This window comes from Hesperophylax consimilis, chromosome 23 (genome assembly GCF_061612785.1).
Source record: "Hesperophylax consimilis isolate HC1 chromosome 23, BYU_Hcon_1.0, whole genome shotgun sequence".
Classification (NCBI taxonomy): Eukaryota; Metazoa; Arthropoda; class Insecta; order Trichoptera; family Limnephilidae; genus Hesperophylax; species Hesperophylax consimilis.
Genome location: NC_142858.1, coordinates 123,372 through 144,605, shown reverse-complemented (window position 1 = coordinate 144,605; position 21,234 = coordinate 123,372). Strand labels below are relative to the sequence as shown.

The 21,234-nt window shown below is 34.6% G+C and overlaps 1 protein-coding gene across 1 annotated transcript in view; it reads left to right on the top strand.

Moving 5' to 3' along the window:
- The first annotated feature begins 230 nt into the window (after nt 1-230).
- LOC149412188 (uncharacterized) overlaps nt 231-21,234 on the top strand; it is a 36,517-nt gene continuing 15,513 nt past the window's right edge. The window contains exons 1-11 of the mRNA XM_089645678.1: nt 231-552; nt 1,223-1,328; nt 2,812-3,017; nt 9,856-10,077; nt 12,725-12,877; nt 14,373-14,765; nt 16,101-16,253; nt 16,730-16,975; nt 19,900-20,106; nt 20,527-20,779; nt 21,108-21,231. Of these exons, the coding sequence (XP_089501804.1) occupies nt 424-552; nt 1,223-1,328; nt 2,812-3,017; nt 9,856-10,077; nt 12,725-12,877; nt 14,373-14,765; nt 16,101-16,253; nt 16,730-16,975; nt 19,900-20,106; nt 20,527-20,779; nt 21,108-21,231 (2,192 nt within the window). The 5' untranslated portion in view covers nt 231-423. The remainder of the gene's footprint in view (nt 553-1,222; nt 1,329-2,811; nt 3,018-9,855; nt 10,078-12,724; nt 12,878-14,372; nt 14,766-16,100; nt 16,254-16,729; nt 16,976-19,899; nt 20,107-20,526; nt 20,780-21,107; nt 21,232-21,234) is intronic.

Sequence of the window (21,234 nt, the reverse complement as noted above, 5' to 3'; positions counted from 1 at the left end):
AATTATCTAACTGAGACAAAGTATTTTTTTCAATGTGCTTATTAACCATGTACCATACCTTTTTCGTATGACAATATATTTTTTTGCAAAAATAGTACCTAAAAAAAAAAAAACTTTCACCTGAAAGGGGTACCTGCTTACCGGAGTAAATTATAATACTTCTATATAAGGCAACTATTTTGATCTTATTTTGATCATTTTCATTTTAGCTTGACAGTTGGAATTCTATGATGATTTTGTGTGGCTTTTCAATTTGCGCTGGACATGTGTAAAAAATATTTACGGAAACTATAACCACCGTTTAAAGTGGCATTTTTGTCTAATCGGAAGTGCGGCATATATGGAATAACATTTTTTCATCCGTTTATGAAGGAAAATGTATAATTGGGTGTTACATGTTACAGCTACATTCTGAAAACGATTATGGCCTCTGGAGGGAGCGATCGCCAAACAGGCACGGTGCCTAAAACAAAGGCTCGAAATAATTCCAATGTTCCTCAAGAAGTTGTCACACCTACCCGTAGAGATATTCACTCTACAAATATTATGACGGTAAGCAAAATATTTGTAGACACTTTAGAATCATCAAAATTGCATACTGAACTTGCAGTGGTGGCATTTCGTATAATTGTGTGCAATTCATATTCCACCGGTGCAATTTGTATATCAGATTGAAAAGGCGGTAACTGTTTGAATTTTGCTGACTTAATGCCAAACTCTCTTACACGCTTTTGCCACACGAGACTTCTAAATTTAGATAAGTTTGCTTACGATGTTCCAAAATTAGTAGGCAGTGCATAGAACACAGTGTAACTATGGCCAGGTTCTAGAATTCGAAGTTACCATTTTGATATAAAAAGGACCTTCTTGAAGGTACGGTATTTGATAAAATGTTGTTAAAAAGAAGCCTTAGATATGGTGGATTTCACAATGACAGTAATTTATAAATACTCCCAACTTGTATTTTTAACAAAATTGCTCACCCTGAGATATGTTCTCAGTGTTAAGTTCTGTTCTTATTCGTGTTAGCAATTTGTTTGACAAATTACAATTACGTGTCTTCCTACGTGTTAAAATATTTTGTGAATGTTGTTATTAATAGGTATATCAAGTGTCTCGCCATAACACATTTACATAAATTCACATGAATGATTCACATTCTGCTCTCAGCAACATTGTGTTTATAATTGGGTGTTTAATAACATTGTATTTCCAATAACAGACATCTGTGGATTGGCTGTCAGTATCCGAACATAATACGAGATCATCACAGAACAAATCCCGCAAGCCGACCAACATACCAACAGACAATGATTTCGCTGAATTAGGTTGGTATTCAAGTCTATATAATATTTCCCATGATTACTCAATTAATGTTATCACATGTATAAAATAGTGTATTAGTATTACATTTTGTATTACAACCATATTATGTTAACTGAATTATTTACAAGTAGATTGTACTTGGAATAATTTTGAATAAAGTTTCCGAATTCCGCCTCACGCTTATTATGCAAAAAAATTAATAACAGCACTTGGTTTCAACTTAGTTTATGTCTGGGGAGATGGTAAAAGATGCATTGCATTCCATTTTTTCTCAATCGAAGTTATGTTTGAAGGTTAGGAAATACGCATAAATTATTAAAATAACCAAAAAATTTACAACCTAAAAACCTTTTTTGTTGTTTGTTTTTGGGGTGTTATGCCGTGTTGCGCTAACTCCTTCTTTAGCCGACGTTTCGGACAGCGTTGCAGTGTCCATCATCAGGGCAGATCCGGTAGATCCGAAGATGTGTGATGTGACACATCTTCGGATCTACCGGATCTGCCCTGATGATGGACACTGCAACGCTGTCCGAAACGTCGGCTAAAGAAGGAGTTAGCGCAACACAGCATAACACCCCAAAAACAAACAACAAAAATGCTTTTGGCCGTGAGAATCTAAAAACTAACCAACCTAAAAACCTATTTTGTTTATGTTTTACATCTCCACTGACTTAAATAGTTATTCCCAGTAGTAAGTAAGTTGAAATCTAGTGTTATTTTTTTTTTAATTGCATGTTGAGGCGGAATTCAGCAACTTACCTAATTTTGTATTGAACGTTGCAGTTCTCTTTGTCTACTTTAAATTTGTTTATTGTTAATTGACACTGCATGGAAAAAATATTGATAGACTGTGAATTGATTATTAATTAAGTAGGTAGGTATTTAAGTACCTACTTACAAATATTATGATTTTACAGGAAATTTTGCTTTCGATTTATATAAGAGAAGACTAGAAACATAATTTGGACATGAGGTCCGGTTCTTTGAACTGCCTGTAACCAGTGAGAATATGGCATCCCCAGTTGTAGTGTGTTGTGGGGCTGAAAGTACTGGGGAGGGGAAGGAGTGAGGAAGAAAAAGCTTTAAAAAAAGTTTTCAAAATGTTTCTTTAAATTGGTATGAAATTTTTTGAAGACATGACTCATGTGCAGTATTCACATAAAAAAAAACTTTAAATATTTATGCAGAGTGGATGCTATGCCCAGTATTGCCCTGGAGAAAGACCACCAATCAGAATAGATACTTTGCTTGAACTGGCTTTTGGCCTTGTTTGGTGACTAAATCTGAATAGCCAAGTACTTTCCCACCTTCCTCTACCCTTCTCCTTCCTCTGCTCACTATCCATTGGGATGCTGTAATTCCACTGTCTCCAGATGGTTGGGAGCAGTGTGGACTGTTGTGCTGTATTCACATAACAAAATGATGCATGCATTATGTTGACGTGTCTCCACCTATTATTGTGGTCTAATCAATGTATCCACCTAGATTCTTCCACGACTCACGAAGGCGGCAGCAGGTTCGTGCCAGTCCGCCCGCAGCCCCGCACTCTGGTGCTCCGCCAGCGCGACCTGCTGGACAGTGCCGAGGAAAGCGCCCCCTACGGCAGCATCCTAGGGGGACACAGCCCCCACACCAGTCACACGGCTATCATGATAGTGAACCCCACCACGCCAAACTCTAATCAGAATATGGTATGAGCAAGATCAACATTCCCAGATCACAAATAACCTGAAAATATTTGAAAAACTCCTACTACCATCATTACAAGAGGAAGATGTGGCTTGTACAATGATGGAGGACTTAGGTAGCGGCGGAATTGAACCCACCACACCTGCGTGGGAACCTGATCCATTTTTTTACTCGGCTACTTATAACTGGTCAATTGTTTGTTATATTTTTTTTATTTTTTTTATTTATTATTTAACATTATAAATGATTACAATATGCAGACTTATAAATAATTTTTTCGTTATTATTCTATTTCTCCATAAGTTGAGCTCCAGGAGCTCGTGTTTATGGGAGGAGTCTTTACATTTAGTTCTAATGATTTTTTAAACAATAATCAAAAACTTTTGAAATAAATACAAACATAATATTAACATGGGTACACAAATTAGAAAATTGTTTTTTTAAAGATAATTAAAATAATACATCTTTTTACAGATTAAGTAAGCGTGAGGAAATTAAGGGTACAATATATCAAGAAAATTTTTGAAAAATAGTTTTTTTTTAAAGACAATCAAATTAATATATATTTTTTACAGATTGAGTAAGTGTAAGAAAATTAGGGGTACAATATATCATTATCCAATTTGAGGGACTTAATTAACTTTTTGAATTGTTCATAATTCACAGTTTCGGTTACACTAATTTTATTTTTGGACAATAATATATTGTACCATCTCACACCTAAATATGAATAGTGGTGCTGAGCCGTGGTCGTTCTAAGCATAGGAATGGCTATTAAGCCATTAGTTTTGAATCTATTGCTTATGCTATCTGAGGGGTGCATTTTATAAATAAAATATTCTTTATAAATTTGATATAAAGCGATTCTCTTATACAATTCTGTTATAGATGGTACATTGAATTCCTGAAATATCTCTAAAGTAGGGAGTCATATGGTTTTCTAAGGATGATTTTTATAATTATTCTTTGAATTGTAATTATTGGCTGTAAAGAAGCCTTAAAAGCCCCTCCCCACCCAATAATCCCGTACTGCAATAAGGACTGAATTAATGCATAATAAACAATTTTGATAGTTTTCTTATTTAAAATATTTTGTATATTATAGAAAATATAGATAAGTTTTCTTATTCTTTCAACAGTGAGATTAATATGGTCTTTCCATTTAACATTTTTATCTAGATACCAAGATATTTTATATTGGATTTATGATTTAGTTTCGCGCAGTCCGTATTACATGTACCGTCATTTACACAATTTTTAGAATGAATTGTTATGTTAATTAGGTTATTTGGCACATCTTCTTGTAGAGTGAAAGGAATACAATATGTTTTTTCTGTGTTAAGTGATAATAAATTGCCATCGAACCAATTTTTTATAACCTTCATATCCTGATTCGCTGCATTGGTAATTTCGATCCATGTCTTTTTTTCGATAATTATTGCAGTGTCGTCAGCAAAGGATATAAGTTTACCATTAAGTGATAATTTAAACATATGGTTAACGTAAATTATAAATAAAATTGGTCCAATAACAGTCCCTTGGGGAATTCCAAATTCTAAAGTTTCATCTACGCTAAGTGAGTTATTTAATTTTACTTTTTGGTTTCTTTTACTTTTTTTCTTAGATGGCTTTGCAGCCAATACCTTACCTTACCAATAATACCGATATCATTTAATTTATTAATTAGTTTTGTATGGGAGATACTATCAAAAGCCTTACGTAAATCAATGAAAATGCCAAGGCATTTATTTTTTTTATCTAATGCACGGTATATAGTTGAAGTTAGTTCTGCAATGGCATCATGAGTGCCTAGTTTCTCTCTAAATCCAAATTGGCTAGGACTAATTATTTTATTGTTTTCAATATAGTATAAAAGTTGCTTTTTTACGATCTTTTCGAAAATTTTTGCAATGTTTGAGACAACAGATATGGGTCGATAATTTGATATTTCTTCAGGGCTGCCAGATTTAAAAACGGGTGTTACAATAGATTTTTTATAAACGGAGGGGAATATTCCACTATTTAAACTAATATTTATAATGTGTGTAATTGGAATGCTTAATAATTCATTATAATTTTTCAATATTTCTACTGTGACTCCATCAAACCCTGGTGCAGATGCACCTTTTAATTCACTAATAATATTTTTTATGTCATCTGTTGTTACCGGTTTGAAAACTGACAGATTATTTTGTTTGTGACAGTCCTTTTCGAAATTATCTATTTTATAATTTTCATCGATTCGTGTAGCTAAATTTTGTCCGACGTTAGCGAAATATTTATTGAAGGCATTAGCACATTTTGTCGGTTCCATTAGGGCATTAATAGAATTTTTTCCGATATTAATTTTTTTAATTTGAGTTTTTTTGTTTTTTCTACTATTTATTTCATTTATTGTTTTCCATATATGTTTTACATTTTGTTTAGCCACATAAATTTCATTTTTGTAAAAGTTCTCTTTAGTTGTTTTTAGTAAACAGGTTAATTTGTTCCTAAATTTTTTATAATCTGTGTATATTTTTTTATCTAAATGAAATTTCTTTGTCAAGCGATATAACTCTTCTTTTTTTCTAATAGACACGATTAAGCCATGTGAAATCCATGGTTTTATTTTTTTGAATTTTGATTTAATTTTTATGGTTTTAATATCTGTTGATGCTGTAATATAATTGCATAGTATATTATCAAAAATATTTGCGCATGTTTCAGCACATGTTGATTCTAATACGGAACGCCATGTTTCTGTTTTTATTTTTAGGTTTAATTTATGATGGTTTAGTGAATTTTTTGTAAAAGTATTGCATTTTAAATCAATATGATTATTAATATTAAGTTTTTGTATATAGATGCAAGTGTGATGATCAGTAATATTATTTTTTAATATTATCGTGTGTAATTTGTCGGTATCTTTAGTGTTACTCCATATGTGATCGATACAAGATGGACGTTGACCCGTAATTTCTCTAGTATATTTATTATGTCATTCTCGAATTGAATATGGAATCATAGGATGGGGATCTGCTACACATACGTACCTACACAACCTGAATACGATTCAAAAAGGAATCATAAAGACCATATTGAAAGTACCAATTAGAACGCCTTCAATTGAAATATTCAATTCCTTTGACGTACCAAATGTACAGCAAATATATGCCAAAAATATATTATTGAAGCTCTTCAAAAATAACAAATCCTCTACTAGACTGTGTATGCATAACACTAGATCGAACAAAAATGATATAAAAAATATTCCAAGTTATAAAACCACATTCGGACAAAGAAACTATACATACTTTGCAACAAAACTCCATAACATCCTTCCCCAAGACATAAAACTAATAAAAAATCCTAATGAATACAAATCATTAATAAAAATATGGCTGAAAGAGGTCAATGAAAAAACCCTAATGAAAACACTAAAAACGATATAGAAGACACTAAAAACGACATAGAAGACACTAAAAACGACATAGAAGACAAATAAACCATATTTAAATAACTTTAGTCCGCCTCGGCACAGGACCCCCTAGTGAGGAGGACTAAGAAATACAATATTTTATACTTAATTTCACCATTATATTTTGTATGTAACAATTATCTTATATAGTCGCTAAAATTAAAAAAAAAAAAAAAAAAAATTTATACACAATATGAAATTCATTTCCGTCATATAATTGATAAATTCAGTTTTTATTCTGTTACTATTTTCGTTTGAAACATCTATGTTGAAATCGCCGATTATTGTTATGTTCTGTTTATTTTTTTTTGATAAGATAATGCTTCTCAATTCATCCATAAATGTGTACTCGTTTGATCCGTGTGTTCGGTAAATTGCAATAATATTAAAACACATTTTATTTACATTTAGATTAATATCTAAGCAATTAACTCGCTGCATAGGTACTTCTTCCACTGCGATGTTTGAATGGCAAAATTTAACAAATACAACAATACCACTATTTCTATTAATAGCACAAGATGTTGCGAAGTAGGTATATTCTGGTATGCAAAATTTATTGTATACGTTGGTGAATGCTTCAGTTAAAACTATAACGTCCGGTTTATGATTTAGTAAATTAATTGAGAGTAAAAATTCATTGAAATTTTGTTTCATTGATCTGATATTTAAATGGAGTACAGAGAATGAATTTGTTATTTTATCCACGATTTTATTACAATCTTTTAAAGTATGACAAATATATTCCGAAATATTAAGCGTTTTATCTAATTCCTCAGTGAAGAAATTATTCATTTTTAAAGAAATAAGGAAATAATATTGTTATAACTAATTGTCAAAAATGAATTTGATTTTGATGACAAACTATAAATTAGCAGCATATGTTCACGGATAATATCAAGGTTGACTTGAAATAGATTTGGTGACAATATTGAACAACTTAGCATTATATTACTAGTGATGATATTATAAAGATGATACATACTATGTAGTATATTAATTTTGTTTTGTATAAATAATATTTTACAAACATTAACACTTTGAGAGTAGGCTAATATTTTAATGCTTTGTTTTTGTCTTAAAATTTTACAGAAATAGTTAATTAAATATTTTTTGGATATTACTGATAAATCGTTATCTCTTCGATGGTAGATTAATAACATTGAAATGTTTCTCAATTGTTTTAAAGTTTTAGTATTAATAGCTAAATTGTGCGAAAAGTCAGAAAAGTGTGAAAAGTCAGAAAACAAGCGTATTTGAAACAAAAATATAAATTTTGGTATTGAGTTTTTAATCTCGTTAAGAATTTTAAAGTTAGTTATTAAGAATGTTAAAGTAGGTACATACCTATTCATAATTTATACGCCCTTGGGCAATAGTCATCATTTTTTTTAAATACATACAATTTTTGCTATTTGCTTTATGATTTGTATCGTTTGTTGACTTGAAAGTGTTGTTTTGGAAATCACAATTTTTGCATTTCTCTTCTTTGTTTTTATTGGGACAGTCTTTCCAAGGATGGTCCATGGCGCAGTGCAGGCACGAAGCATTCTTGTCCTTATTAAAACAGTTGACAGCTGAATTTCCAAATCTCAGGCAATGGAAGCATTGCATTATTGGATTAGCATCCTCCACCCGCACTCTGTGGTATCCAATATTAATTTTCTCTTTAGAAATGAGATATTTCCTAAGTTTTCCACTTGTTTCGACTATATAGTTTGTAAGATTGTTTTGTCCTTTTGGTTTAAGCATTTTTACTAATTTTACTGAGTTTTTCGGATTTTCATCCATGATGATTTTAATTCCATCATTTTGGGTTTTTAATGATTCTATTATTTCTTCTTCTGATAGGTCGATAGGTAGGTTTCTGATGAATAGTTTAGGATTTTTTTTTTCTAATTCTTTCGCGATCAAATTATTTTTGAAGACTATATTTATTTCTTCTGTTAGTTTTTTTGCGTGATCATTTTTGGGGCAAGAGATGATTAGTTTCTTATTTGATGCTTTTTGTACTCCATTTACTGCAATCCCCAAATGCGATGTTTTAATTTTTTTAACTATCATGTCTCGAATATCATCAGAAGTTGTATTAGTATTTTCACTTGCAATTATTAATGAGTATTTGGCCTCTGGTATAGGTATTGAGAGGGTTGACTTGTTGTACGTTGTATTAATTGATTCCTTTTTTTCCTTAAATAATTTTCAATTTTTTCTGAATGTTTTTCTTCATTTAATATAAGTTTATTTTGTAGCTCAATTATTTTTTCTTGTAGTTGAAGTTTTTCCTTGCACCATATTTCCTCTAGCTGGTGTATATCTTGTTCTATGTTACTTCTTTGTTTTGCCTCTTTGACAGATGAGCATTTTCCAATTTCAATTTTAATTGAGTCAATTAATGATTGGACACTTCGGTCCATAATGAGTTATTTTTTTGCGGGCTGTCTGGTGACTAAACGCAGCCAGCCTGCTTTATTTTTGCAACAACAATATGTTAAACTGGGTATCACTGTGGTTTGTGGTTACTGAGTTTATCGAAATTTCTGTCCGTGCGAGCTGCACGGCAGCAGAAACTAGACTGAGTTAGTAACTTATGTATATAGTTAGCTATTATTCATGTATTATGTTACACTTACACACATAAATTGTCAATTTCCTTTGTAAAAGCCTGATAGGGCGCCAATGAATAATAAATAAATAAATATTAATCCTTGGTGTGCGCAGACTCGAATTTGAATCCTGGATTGTGTACTTTTTAATAAACACAACTTTCATAAACAATAGCTCTGTATAATAATACTAGGTTATCCATGTCTATTTCTCTTTATGTACGTAATATAAATATTCATAAATTCTTATTTTATTGAAGCACTATAGACAGCGCCGCAATTAGCTTGCGTACACCAAGGGTTAAAGGATTTAAGAAACTAAAATACATTTAGCCCTTTTTGATACAGTTTGATATAGGCTTTGAACTCTGAAACAACTTTCACAAGTCACAATAATAAACTCCTCCCAACCGTCTGGAGCCAGTGAGACTATGGTATCCCCAATTGAGTTATGTTGTGATGCTGAAGGTAGTGGGAAGATGAAGGAGATGGGAAGAGGAAGGTGGGGAAGTACCTTAATTCCAGGGAGATACTGAAAGTATCTACCGCCTTGGAACGTGCCGCTAACATACTATGTATTATTTTTAAATTAATAAATTATTATGAAATAACCCTAAATAAGTTAATTTGAATGAATTTACTTCGTATCCACTCAACCACAGAGGCCATCAAATAGCCAACAAATGGATGATAATTATTAAATTACAAGACATTTACAAATAAATATTTTATCTTATATTAATTATAGTCTAAATTGTATATTTCGTCATTCAGAATAGTTCGGGTTCGGGCGCGAGGAACAACGTGCGGGGCTCCTCGTCGAGCCGCGAGGGCTCCTACAGTAACACAGCCCCCGTGTGTCCCCACCCGGCCGGCGGCGGCCCAAAGCCCACCAACACCGCCCACGATCCCCATGATTCTGTCTACCAGAATGGCGGCAACGGCCAGACACACGGCAATGAGAATATGGTGCAGAATCAACAGGAACATAACATGGTATAATATTTTAACTTTTTGTGAAAATTTAGACAAAGAGCGTTGTCAAATGTGGTGGATAACAATGATATTGATGAGCTTGTGGAAGAGCACACTCAAGAGCTGACCACAGAAGAGCTTATGGAGTTGCATTGGTTTCACACCAAGAAGTTATGGAGGTGAGTTTGTTAGTGGAGGAGGAGGAAGTAGCAGAGCAACAGTTTTCTGGCGCAATAAGAGAAATGCTAAAAGCATGGGAAACTGTTGCAACGTAATTATTTAAATAAATGTAAAAAAAATTGGGTATTTTTGGCATGGAATGCATTATAGTATTTTACATCTCTAAATAGTATAAACAAAGTCACTATCCGCTTCTCTGTTTGTGAGCTTAGTCCTTCTAAACTATGCAACGGAGTGTGATAGGGTTTTTAGTATCATTTAGAGTTTTAGAGAATTTCTTCCGGAAGGTTTATATATATAATACAAGGATATTTTATTTATTGAAAGTAGAGAAAAGTCGAGCATCACCGACTACATGTCAGCTAGTTGATTTATATGGGAAAAATTGTTTGGTTTAATGAGTGTTTCACATAACGAACGAATGAAGCTCATTATGAGAGGTTCTACTGTATATCATCACTTTAATTTGACAAGGTTGTAACTGAACATTACCTTATTCTGAGTTATGGGGTTCCAAACATTACAATGTCAATTTCTCATAACAATTGCTAAATTTATGGTTTGATCTAATGTGTTAATAGTATTTTAGTTCTTCACTACAAACAAAGAAAATAAATGTACAAATTGGATGTATATTTTTATTCTTGAACATACCTACTTGTGAAGTTAGAACCAAGTTCGACCAGCAAGGACACAATACGAGGGTGGTCTGAAAAGTTTCCGACCTAACAATGAAACAAGAATTTTTTTCTTTATTTTTCTACATGGTCTCCTTGTAACTCTACACACTTCTCCCAGCGATTCTCCTATCTCTCTAACCCGTCCAAATAGTAGTCGGCGTTTTTCTCTGCAAAATAATTGTTCACAAAGGTGATTGCCTCCTCATCTGGCGTATAATGGTGTATCCAAGTTTCATCTACAGTAATTAATCGGCACCAAAACTCGGATTTATTGCGCCTAAACTGCGCCAACAGAGCGTTGGAAATGTTCATTCGAACACGTTTTTGGTCTAACGTGAACAAACTCGGCACCCAACAGCTTTCTGTACAGCTTTCTCATGTCTAAATCTTGATTTAATATGTGACAGACATGTTCTTTGGACATTTTCATAACCTCTGCTATCTCTCTCACTTTAATTCGGCGGTTGTCTAACACTATTTGGTGAAGTTTAGCAATGTTATCGTTAGTAGTTGCAGTTTTTGGACGTCCTGAACGTTCATCGTCTCCCATGCTCTTACGGCCACTTTTAAATTCAGCTTACTAAAATTTCACTGTGGTAAATGATGTCCCCATACACAGAGTCCAACTCATCTTTGATTTGCGTAGGCGTATTGCCTTCAAAAACAAAAATTTAATAACAGCTTTATACTCAATTTTTTCCATTTTCACGAAAACACACACATCGACTCACTCAAACGACTGTAAACTAAAAACTGCACGTCCAAAATGGCCGAAACTTTGGTGAGTAACTGTCAAAAGATGCACAACTACATTCACTAACTTTTATTGACGAGTACCGCCATCTTTGCGTTGAGGTCGGAAACTTTTCAGATCACCCTCGTATATAATTTTACAAGGTTATAACGTCCTTTTTGATCCTTGTTCAACTGACATTTTGTTCCTAACTCACAGTTAGAAACAAAATGGTTTGTTTCAAAGTTTTGTTGTGTCTTTATTTTCATTATTATTAACCCTTCAGGCATCTGACATATTGCCCGTTATATTTCTTAAAGATGATGTCAGAAAGTTGGAGAACAGATCTTTGTCAAAATAAATTAAAAATAAAAGTCTGATATTAGAACTCTGGCACATTACTAACTTTGTTAATACTCAACAGAATTACTTTTGGACATAGATATGAGCTAAAGAAACGGTTTCCCATTCAAAGGTTATTTTGGTCCAAATTGTCAGTTAGAACCTTGTCAAACCATAGTGACGATGTGTATTTATTAATGTTATTTGCATAGAATTAATATTAAAATTGTATGATACCAATTTAAGTCGGCAGATTTCCAAAATAATTGGATTGCCACAACTAATAAAATCAAATTGTCAACAATTCCAATGATAATGAGTTCTTTCTGCAATATTTTCGGGAACCGGATAAAACAGAACGATGGCAAAACAGAACAGATAAAATAATAGAACAGAACAAACAGAATATGAACAGAACAGATAAAATGACCGGTCAGTGGTTGAGTGGGCATAGCGCTTGGGTCTCACCCGAGCGTCGCGTGTTCGATTCCTCGGCTGGCTAAGTCCTCCATCACAACACAAGCAACATTTTCGGCTTTCTGTGGTGGTAGTAGGAGATTTTCAAACATTGTTGGGTTATTCGTAACCCGGGAATGTTTGTCTTTCTTTAAAAAAAAAAAAAAAATAGGTTAGGGGTTAAATTAGTTTAGTTAGGTATTTTTTTTTCACTTCTCCTAACTTTTCTGTTTTTTGATGGAATCGATATTTTCAACGAGATGTTTTCCATGATCAGCTCCCGCGGACGGAGGCTGCGCGTTCCACCGGAGACAGCATGGTGGCCGCCTGCCCTGACACGGCTCGTGTGGAGCAGCGTCTCGGACAGATCCGAGAGTACATCCGTGTCACCTCCACCCTCGTGGACAGCATGAGGAACTCGGAGGATGAGGTGAGCCATTCCCCCATCAGATTTACTGAAGCTCATCCGTGCAGATTGCCCAACAAACTTATAGTAGCGTGCAGGGGGGCTTTATTCAAACTTAAAGTATTACTTTGAAGAGATGCGCCAGTGCCATATCTTGCCATGAATTCTCAAGAATGTTATGAGTCGGATTGGGTTATCTAACTAACTAACCATCACACTGTTTCTCTGCAAGGGAGGCAGAGAGGAAGGACCGCCAAACAACTCGGTCTTGGCACACACTCCTTGCCCCATTCACATTCTTTCTCTTCTATTATTCTGACTCTTGACATGGCCCAACTCAAGTATCTGGGCGTCCCTGACTTCTTCTACCATTCACATTTGAGTCATATATTCTCCTTACACTCCTTTCTTCGTTTATTCCCTCTACATGCCCAAACTAGTGATGCAACGGAAGTGTCTGAACGGAAGCAGAAACGGAAACAGATGTCAAAAGTAAATCTTAGTGGAAGCGGAAGCGGAAGTGAAAAACTTGCGGAACTTCTGCAGAAGCGGAAGCAGAGCTCTGTTGCATCACTAGCCCAAACCATCTGAATGTCCCTTTCTTAATCTTACTCATTTCTCACACTATCATACGTGGTTTTACCACACATACACCTCTGCCAGTTCCATGCCTCACTGCCATACATCAGGGTAGGTACCCACACTCCATTGTTGTTCAGTCCTCTATTAATGGAGTTATGTACCTACTCTTACCCTTCTTTCATTATCACTATCAGCCTTTCCACTTCTTCTCTCCAAATACACAAACCCTTTCGCCTGCTCCATGTATTCATCATTCACAACTTCTCAATATAAATATAAAATAAGCATAAAAAGCCAACTACTGAAATACTAGAGCTATGGCTACCAAAATTGTTATTATATTATATTACTAACCTGACCCAAGTTATTGTATTCTTATCACTACCTAACCCCGATAATTCGAACCCCAGTGATTCGAAAAAATGCGTAATTGAAATTTTCGCCAGAAAATTATTTTAATACATAATGTTTTTTAAATTCGAAGTACGACTTTTTTTTAAATTTCGATTTATGATCAAATATATTGTATTTTTACGATTTTACTTTGAAAATTTGAATCTGCGAAAAACTGGATATATTTCGTTTTAGTATGAATTTACTTTGAATAACTGAACTTGAAGGGCCGACCGCGACGGAAATCAGTTGCGAATATTCGATTTACACGGGAATAAGTCGTATTATTACGAATTTACACCAAAGAACCTATTCCGAATTTAAAGAGACGGCCGCGAAACTTGGTTTTCGCCACTTTTTTTGTTTTCTTAAAATTTCAAATTACATGAAAATTCATTAAGTCTCCTGGATTTCGAATTAACGGGGTTCTACTGTAATAGGAAATATTATCATGTTATTATAATGTTATCTATAGAATTAAACAACTTCCTTACTTCAACCAGTTGAATAATGTACGTCGTGAAATAAATTTGATGTTGTACAGTTACGAACAAGACTGATCTCGTTGAGGCGCTGTAACGATTTGCTAATGGGGACGGTTGGGAGTGTTTGCCAGGAGCCTGAAAGAGGTGAAAGGGAAGAGGTCGACAGCGACGTCGCAGACCTGATGGCAACCCTGAGCCACCTCAAAGACAGCGAGAAAAAGCTGGAAGACATACTAACAGCATATGGTGATAAATGGTCAGACGATGAAGATGAAGGCATCCTGGAGACTAAGGCTGTATGCCACGAACCTGAAACAGCAAAGACTTCGGAGTCTTCTCAAAATCAAGATTCTGAAGTGTCCATTCTGAAGGATTGGACTCCTGTGAGGTCCAACGATAGTGTGACTATCACCGATGTAACGGAAGCCAGTGAATCTAGCTTGAAAGACCAGGTGAATTATTGATGGAGCTGTACTCAAAGCTTGGACAATTCCCGCTACCGATGTTTGATTTGTTTTGCTGTTTGGTTGCTGTGTTTTTGCATGATACAATGATACAATAACCCTTATAAATGCGCAAACATTACTTTTGGATAGTTAAGGTTTCATTTGTAGGTGTTTTTAGATTCACTAATTCAAGTTAGAGGTATGTTGATCTTTAACCGTAACCGTTGTTAGCACAAAAAATAATTGTTCTTCAATGACCAACAATATTGACTGAAAAGTCAGAAGGAAAGTAGCCTCACGTAAATCACCTTCTTGGTATTCTGACAAAAGGAAATACGCATTATATAAGTGATAGTGATAAATTAAAAAAATATTTAATTTCACCTTAATTTTAAAATCTTATCAAGGTAGATGTAACTGGATGTGCCGGGTGACATTTAAATGCTAGAAATCATTTTCAAGGTGCATTTAACAACAAAAGAGCAAGGACACCTACCAATTTGTTTATGACTTATTTATAATGCAATGAAGAGAGAACAAGCCGAATATCTTAAGTTAAGAGTCCATTCGATTTTAACAGATTAATTAACATATTATAATCCTTATTCTCTTTATAAAAAGTGTTACATATTCCCTTCTGCCCTTTTACAGTTGGTATATAATGTGCTATATTATTGTCATAGATACTAAAAACAAATTGATATTATTTGAAATAACAAATGTAATTTGATTTTCTTATCATTATCAACGCTTAATAGATATCACTTCTGCATTACTGAAATGTTTGATAATTTCATTGCTATACCAATGCAGGCTGACATGTTCAACAAAGCAAAGATGTTCTTGTCAGCTGTTTTATTCTAAAATATTTGTGTATAATTGTTTTCTTAACCTTGATGTCTTGCAAACCTAACGTTTTGGCCTCTTTTTGAAAGTGTATATACAAATAATGTTGGTTTTACACAAGATGTGTGTTTTCGTGTCACCAATTGTGTGATGACCTGATTGTATGATTGGATTGGATTAAATCTTTTTAACATACTCAAATAACACGCAAGATAAAACATTGAATGTATTTTTGATATAAGTTTGGTGCCATGTTCGACAAACAATACAATGTACAGTCTCAGTTTTAAATATATAGTACTTTAATTAGTTCAGATTTATAATTCGCAGAGAGATGCAAGAAATTCAGAGACGGTGTTGATGTATTTTGTTTGTGTTGGGACATGTTCAATGTTGTGAAACCCTATCCTTTCTTCCTATCAAACTGGAATCAGTGTTGACCCCTTTATTGTGATAATTATATTTGTGGTAACCCTGACGTTGCATGCCTTATAGGAGGCTATCCCTCGCCCCCCCTCCGCTCAGAGCAGCGTGTCGGCGTACAGCGACAATGACCTGTGGCAGAACGAACTAAAGGCGAACATGGAGATATCGCAACTGCGGCTGGCAGCTGCTTTACAAGAGCAGAAGAGACTGCTTAAGTATCAGGTATGTGTTCTTATATATTTCGTGTAAGTATAATACTGTAAAAAAATTTTCAGGCAGGAAAAATACTATCTTGGGATATTTGCGCTCTTGCTTGCTTATGTACTGGGGATGGTTCATTTGTGTTTTGACTTTAAGAGTACAAGCAGCCTATTGGTCAATTTAAAAAATTGAAAGCACCAATCAATGCGGCTTGTGCTGTTCAACTAAAAATGCCAAAAAAAACGTATTTTGAAATTATTGGCTCATACGCTGTATTTATTTATTTATTGCATATCACTATACATAAAACACTTTTTTTTTCTCATAAAAATCAACAATATTGAACTTACAACTTATCCAGCTCTCTGTCCCAACAGCTAATCAGGTTGTGAGCATTTTTTTTTGTTTTTTATGTACCACCCCCCCCCTGTAATTACACAGCATTTATTATGTTCTTCTTTATTCTACGTTTAATTACAATGAATTTATCCTTCCAGGCCGATGCTAAGGAGCAACTTGCTGAGATGCATCTCTCCCGCAACGGCCATCAGGAGCATCACGCGGGGTCCTCGGGGGGTGACCTGCACGAGCATCAACAGCACCAGGGCTCCTCGGGACCTTCCAACTACCATCACCAGCCCCTAGCCCATCAAGGTCAGGCTGCCAGGGTTTACGGCTCTAACCAGATCGGAGTGGCAACCACGCTGCCTCACGTGACCGATGGAAATCAGCACAACAATAATGTAACCATTATTTCATTTTAAAGCTAGATGATCACAAATTTCCTACTATTTAATATGAAATTTTTCCCATAAAAATCTATGTAAAATACGATAATGCATTCCACGGCAAAAAATACTCAATTTTCTTTGTTTTTATGTTTATTCAAATAAAACTACATACTTATAAATTGTTAAGGAGCAACCTGGAATTCAATGTCGATTTGCAAAAACAATTAAAAAAATCGTATTAATATTCAACATAAATAATTTACCATTGTTTTTGCCGACGCTTCAAACTTTGGTGAAAATGTGACATAGCATTATAATTGAATAAATTTGCCACCTCCTGGCCAAAGTTTCATCCAAGCCGAAGTGAGGGTCCTCTTGGTAACCCCTTCCCACGCCTTGTCAATCATCTTGAGACAAGTAACGATGTGAAAGTAATCTTTCCAAAACTCTCTGACAGTGAGTTTTTTTTGTCTTGATTGACTTGTCCCAGTCATCTCAAAACAACGCTCGAACAACAGCAAGTTGATACTATGTATACAGACTTCTCTGAGGCTTTCGATCGCGTAATACACTCAATTCTTTTAAAAAAGCTCGTCCTACTTGGTATACACAGTGACCTGCTTAGATGGATTAAATCTTACATTAGTAACCGTAATCAGGTAATCTTAATCAACGGTGTCTTCTCAAAATCTATCGAGGTAAAATCTGGTGTCCCCCAAGGGTCCTACCTAGGTCCGCTAATGTTCAACATTTATATAAATTACATTGAACTATATGCCGATGACATGAAAATATTCAAAGTTATTCGATCTCTTTCGGACTGCGAAGCGTTACAAAGTGTCTAGATATCAATGTTTCTAAATATCACACTATGACATTCACCAGAAATAAACACGTAATTAAGTACTCATATTCACTCAACAATGAACCTGTCATCTCTAAAACGGAATGTAAAGACCTCGGCGTTTACCTTGATAGCAAACTTATATATAATAAGCACATTGACTATATCGTTAATAGGTCGTATAAATATATTATGTACCTACAAATTCAACAATAACTTTGAGTGTACATCTGAAACTTTGCAGCAAAGACGAGTGGTAGCCGACTCAAAATTTATACACAGATTTATAAACAATGACATCGACTGTACCGAACTTCTGTCCCTTATTAACTTCAACATACCTTTGAGACGTACACGACATACAGTGCTATTCCACACGCTTAATTATAAAACAAATGCAGCATCTAATTCGCCAATTAACCGAGCTCTTCATACTCTAAATAATATTTGTCTAAACTCTAACATTGACATTGTTTCGGATTCACTGCCCAAATTCAAATGTGGCATCATGTCGATAATTTAAACTGTTCAATGCGCATACATACAGACACACACACACACACACACACACACACACACACACACACACACACACACACACACAAACACTCACACATACATTACACACACTCCTATATACTACACACGTCAGCTGGTAATTAAGGAATAAACATACCACTTATCAAACATTACAAGGAAACATATCATAGGTACTCAACATGAAGTATCTTATTCCTGTATATTGTTTCATCTCTGTAAATCATGTACTGTTTGTTTCTATAATATAAAAAAAATAACATTAATTATGATAATGAAGAGCATTCAAAACATCCAAAAGTATTCCGAAGAAGGTTTTGAACAGGATAGTAATGTTCCTTGTGTAAAAAGCAACAAGGAATCAACAGGTATACGGTTATGGGATTCAGGGAACCATTACATTAATTATGACATTAATTTTTTTAAACGATCAAATTTGATCTTTTGGTGGGAAGGAGCTTATTAAAAAATTCCTGATTTTAATACAAGGGTGATTTGAGGTCTTCGCTCAGCAAAAAGACAGACGAAATGATCTTCTCTATTACAGTAGAACCTCGTTAATTCGAAATCCACGGGACAAGAAAATCAAATTTCGAAATAACAAATTCCCATGTAATTCGAAATTTTATAAAACATATTAAAAAAGACGCCAAAAATCGATTTCCTCAGCCTCCCCTTCAAATTCGGGTAGTATCTTTCGAGTAAATTCGTATTAATATGAATTATTTCCGTGTAAATCGAATTTTCGCAGCCGAAAACAGCAGCGGCTCAGTTATTTAAAGCAAATTCGTAAAAATACCACACATTTTTGATAAATCAAATTTTCACACCCTTTAAATTCATAAAAATACTATAGTATGTATCGCGAAATCTCTATTTCCGTGTAAATAGAGATTTCGCAACCAAACCCTTTAAATTCTGATATTTGGTGTAAAATTGTAAAAAATACGAAATTTTTCCGCGTAAAACGAATTTTCTCGGCCCTTCAAACTCAGATAATCTAAATAATTTCTAAAAATATGACATTCCAGTGTAAATTGATTCAGATCTACAAAATAACAATACTAATTAGGATGATGTAAAACCACTTAAAAATAAATTTTTCGGCATTTTACCGCCACGGCTGTCTTTCAAATTCAGACTTACGAAATTTTATGATTTATTTTCGCAAAAATCGAATTTTTTCGAATGACGGACAAAAATAAATTAACAAAAATTATTATTAGTTACTACGTTACCACTTTATGAATGCTCAGTGAACCATATTATTGTGTTCAATTCAAACTGAAGAATTAATCAGATAGTTAGATCAGTTAGGTTAGATTGGGTTGGGTTGGGTTGGGTTGGGTTGGGTTGGGTTGGGTTGGGTTGGGTTGGGTTGGGTTGGGTTGGGTTGGGTTGGGTTGGGTTGGGTTGGGTTGGGTTGGGTTGGGTTGGGTTGGGTTAGGTTAGGTTAGGTTAGGTTAGGTTAGGTTAAGAAAATAGGTTTTTATTTAAATTTGAATGATGTGTCCATATAACAAGTACCCTATAATTCTATAATATATTTCCCCAGTATAATTGGAACAACCAGGGAGCCCGCAAACGAGCATCGAGTTCTCGAGAGCGTGAGCTGAATGAGCGAACTCTCTCCACTGTGCGCGAACCCTCGGAGGGTCGCAGCAGTAAAGGCGGGGTGGCTGTGGCGGTGGTGTCCTCGGACCAGGCGGAGATTGACATGCTGCGGGACCTGCAGATGAGGCGACAGCATCTGGAGAGCCAGGTATGCACACTTGAGAATACTCTTCACATATGAGTACTAATGATTTAAGTCATATACTGCTGATATTTCCGTTGAAACGCCTCCATTTTTCTAATAAAAGCATGTATCGGAAAGTAAGGTTACAAACCTTTTAACGGCAGGACCATTGTTATCACGACTCATTATAAATAAATTAATATCTTTCGTTGGTAATTCAATATTTTAAATTTTGGAAAATAACTGATATTTATTTGTATTTGGTTTATACCCCCATCAGTACATTAGCAACATTATCCGCTTATAGTGATGGTAGTAGGAGTTTTTCTAAATATTTTCAAGTTATTCGTTACTCGGGAATCTTTGTCTTTTTTGTTAGAAAATGTAATGATATATTTTGTATTCTTATCCTGACACGATTCTAACTAGTTTCAGAGTTCGCAGGTGGCAAAAATCCAGAATCTTCACGCGGCGACTTCTTCACTGGCTGACGCCGTCTCTATGCCCCAGACCATAGACAACGTTGGGGCCCTGGGTGGACAGGGGGGACGTGGGGAGGGGGGTAGCCAGGAGGGTGGCCGCGGAGGGTGGGGGGGCTCCGAAGCCAGCGAGGAGGAGGGGGGCACAATTGAGAACATCATCAGACACAAGGTGGCCGCCGTCAATGTGATGAAAGTGGAACTGGAAAGACTGAAAAGTGAGTAAATTAAAGTAATTCACGACGTAGAATCATTCCTATTAGTGTTTAAAAATGCTTGTTCAAGGCATGAAGTCCATAGAGATTATGGTTAATCTGTGGTAGCCTTAAGTAATTAAAAAAAAGTGTTTTCTTAAAATTTTATGTGTACATGGCAAAATGCCGTAGCTTCACTACTATATGCTCCACTTCAAAAACAGAATTGTATTATTAATGGTTTATTTATTTTATGTGTACATGGCAAAATCCCGTAGCTTCACTATTAAATGCTCCACTTCAAAAACAGAATTATATTTTTAATGGTTAATTAATTTTAATTCTTTTTCAGATATGCTAAGGACTGTGGATTCTATCCAAAACAATTTCGGAATCAATTCAACTTTTGATGAAGAACATGTGTTTCACAATACTCCTCATATTCCTCAAGAAAACCATAATAGAAATCAAAATAGGTA